The sequence below is a fragment of the Hylaeus volcanicus genome, unplaced genomic scaffold, assembly GCF_026283585.1.
Source record: "Hylaeus volcanicus isolate JK05 unplaced genomic scaffold, UHH_iyHylVolc1.0_haploid 11860, whole genome shotgun sequence".
NCBI classification, from domain to species: Eukaryota; Metazoa; Arthropoda; class Insecta; order Hymenoptera; family Colletidae; genus Hylaeus; species Hylaeus volcanicus.
The window spans coordinates 1-1311 of record NW_026532884.1 but is presented as its reverse complement, the minus strand read 5'-3'; the positions used below and the strand labels follow the sequence as shown (position 1 = coordinate 1311).

The following is a 1311-nucleotide window of genomic DNA, read 5'->3' as shown; positions in this document are numbered from 1 at the left end:
AGGGCCACGTTCAGATGAAATCTCCGGGCCGGTCGGAACTCGCCAATCCGCCCCTGTTCGTCGGGGATTCACCGCGGAGTGTGCCGCCTTTCGCGGGGAACCCCGGACGTTTTAAAACTCTCTAAACAACGCCGTTGTTCATACCTATTTTGCCCAACTCAACTTCTGTAGTGTTTCACATCATTCACTTGGTGTTAATTTGAAATAAGTGTCCGTCAATTAATCGTTGATTTAACAAATATATTTATATATATTGTATAGATATAATTGGTAAGTACTTGATTTTATTTATATTTATTTTAATTTTAGAAGCATTTAACTTTCCAGAAATTTTGGTCAAGTGAAAAAAAAATATCGGTAATGTATTATATACATTTAAATAAATATGTTTCTTTGCGGATACGTTTATTCTGTCATATTGAATTAATTTTAACACATATTTTATTATATTGTTTTTTAATTGATTTTTTTTTAGCCCATAATAAAATGAGTGGAACAAACAAGAAAAAAACTCGTCAATATTCGGAGGAATATTTAAAATTTGGGTTCATACCCGCTGTTCACGATGAGCGGATGCCGTTTTGTCTTTTATGCCAGCAATGCTTGACCAACGAATCAATGAAACGAGGTCGTCTTAAGGCGCATTTGAAGGCGAAACATAGTGCTCATATAAATTCAGATTTGAGTTATTTTAAAACTTTAAAGGAAAAGTTTGAAAAAAGAACAACATTACAGTTTCTATTTACTGCTCGTTCTTTAACACATAATCGTCTTTCTGAGGCTAGTTATAAAATTTCTTTATTAATCGCTAAAACTGAAAAAAAATCACACTATAGGAGAGAATTTGATAAAACCGTCAATATCAGCATTTCTTAAAACGGTTCTAGAAAAAGATGACAAAGGTATAAAAGCTATGCCACTCAGTAACAATACTGTTAGCAGAAGAATAGACGAAATGAGTGAAGATATTGAGAAACAACTTGTTGAAAAGCTGAAAACAAAAAATTTCTCAGTACAAATGGATGAATCAACTTTGAGAGACAGTGAGGCAGTATTGATAACGTATGTAAGATATATTAATGAAGGACATTTTGCTGAAGAAATGTTGTTCTGTAAAAGATTAGAGAGCACCACTACCTCCAAAGATATATATAATAAGTTAAAAAACTACCTAGATGTCAATGATATACCAATGAAAAATATAACATCTTATGCTGCAGATGGCGCCCCTAATATGATGGGCAAGAAAAATGGCTGCTTAAAATTGATGAAAGATGTGAATCCAGAAATGATTATTGTACATTCATAAGG

General features: G+C 33.0%; 1 protein-coding gene across 1 annotated transcript; it reads left to right on the top strand.

Moving 5' to 3' along the window:
• Positions 1 to 887: 887 nt before the first annotated feature.
• Positions 888 to 1297, top strand: LOC128882455 (protein FAM200C-like; the record flags this gene model as incomplete). The annotated part of the gene is made up of 1 exon (XM_054134056.1): positions 888 to 1297. A coding segment is annotated over one exon (410 nt), but the record flags the coding sequence as incomplete, so codon positions are not given.
• Positions 1298 to 1311: the final 14 nt, after the last annotated feature.